At 54.2% G+C, this 1,586-nt stretch overlaps 1 protein-coding gene across 1 annotated transcript; it reads left to right on the top strand.

Annotated features, from left to right (window-relative positions):
• The first annotated feature begins 520 nt into the window (after positions 1-520).
• LOC109737777 (uncharacterized) lies at positions 521-1,129 on the top strand. Its single transcript, XM_020296905.1, has one exon. The coding sequence runs from the start codon at positions 521-523 to the stop codon at positions 1,127-1,129; it is 609 nt and encodes a 202-aa protein (XP_020152494.1).
• The last annotated feature ends 457 nt before the right edge of the window (positions 1,130-1,586 follow it).

Raw genomic sequence — 1,586 nt, 5'->3', positions numbered from 1 at the left:
TTGCCACCCCGCCCTCCCCTCACCACTCCTAACACCGTCCTGACCACCCCCCTAAGCCCCCCGACCTACAGCAACTCTAATGAACCCACACGGTGTCAGACTCACTCCCATAGGCTATTGCCGGCTCATGCTCGTTGACGGCTCGGCCTCACCATGGTAGGAGCTCCTAACTCCTATGGTGAGGTCCTTGATTGTTGATTTTCATAAGTACTCCCATATTTTCTTTAAACATGTGGGACCATATGGGAGTAATATGACAACAAAGCAGGGTGTAAATCTATGGGAGCATATGAAGTTTGAGTGCAGCCGAGACGGTGATATATGGGATACGTTCAACCGTTTTGGATGGTGGTCCATGTTAGAATACAACCTGTAATAGAATTAGGACTCCTACTCGGTTTGTAATAGGGCTAGGTCAGGTGCGGCTCGACTCTTATATATACCTTTTGTACTGGCACAATATTGTATCAACAATTATTCAATACAATTCTACATGGTATGAGACTTTCGATCCTAGGGTATGGCTAACGCGCCAGCCCCGCCACTGTCGTCGCCGCCCGGCTACTTCAAGCGGCGCGCCGCCATCGTCGCCGCCAAGGTCGCCGCGGCCACGGCCTCCTCCGCCTCTACCTCTACTCTAGCCTTACCCCCACCAATACCCCCTTCCATCTCCTTTACCGACACCATCTCCGATATTAGCCCCTACATCCCCATAACCCTAGACCTTGCTGCTCACAACTACTACCATTGGCGTCACCTCTTCGACGTCCACCTTGGGCGATGCAATCTCCGCACTCACGCTGCCGACGAATCTCTTCCTCAACTTCATGATCCACAATGGGTCAAGGATGATCTCAACATTATTCAGTGGATCTACGTGCGAGTCTCCACAGAGATCCTCAATCTTGTCCACTGTGACGGTGCCTCCGCCGCCGATCTATGGGCGGCCCTTCGTCAGCTCTTCCAGGACAACGTCGACGCTCGCGCCAACAATCTCCACACCGAGCTTCAAAATACGGTGCAAGGTGATTCACCAGTCGGCGTCTACTACCAACGCCTCAAGGTGATCGCGGATGAACTCCGCGAACTTGGTGATCCACCGACAATCCAGCGAAACCAGCCGCAGTAGCAGATCCTGCCGCCACCACTTCTGTCATCACCTCTGTCCCAGCAGAGGAATACACATTACACTCTGACGCGGCAGACCTCCTGCAGCCGCATTCTTCACCACCATCCCCCGCATCCGCTTCTTCCGCTGCGCCGGAGGCGTCCACCACATCTTCCCCACCCCTCCCGCTCATGATATTCCCGTTCCAGCTCCTACTAACGATCATACCATGCGCACACACTACTGGAATCAGCTAATTTGCCATCTGCCGGCTCTTTGCCGTCTGCTAGCTGACGGCAAAGAAGCTCTTTGCCATCAGCTACCCAAAAGCAGACGGCAAAGAAACGGCAGACGGCAAAGAAGCTCTTTGCCATCTGCGAGCGCTTTGCCGTCAGCCAGCAGATGGCAAAGAATCTTTGCCGTCCGCTGGCAGACGGCAAAGAGTGAGGTGGCCCCCACCCCCCGCCCGTTTGGAAAA

The sequence above is a fragment of the Aegilops tauschii genome, chromosome 6 (assembly GCF_002575655.3).
Source record: "Aegilops tauschii subsp. strangulata cultivar AL8/78 chromosome 6, Aet v6.0, whole genome shotgun sequence".
Lineage (NCBI taxonomy): Eukaryota > Viridiplantae > Streptophyta > Magnoliopsida > Poales > Poaceae > Aegilops > Aegilops tauschii.
This window is presented reverse-complemented; position numbering and strand designations above follow the sequence as displayed.

Coding starts and splice junctions, on each gene's coding strand:
- LOC109737777 (XM_020296905.1), top strand. CDS start 521: ATGGCTAACGCGCCAGCCCCGCCACTGTCGTCGCCGCCCGGCTACTTC.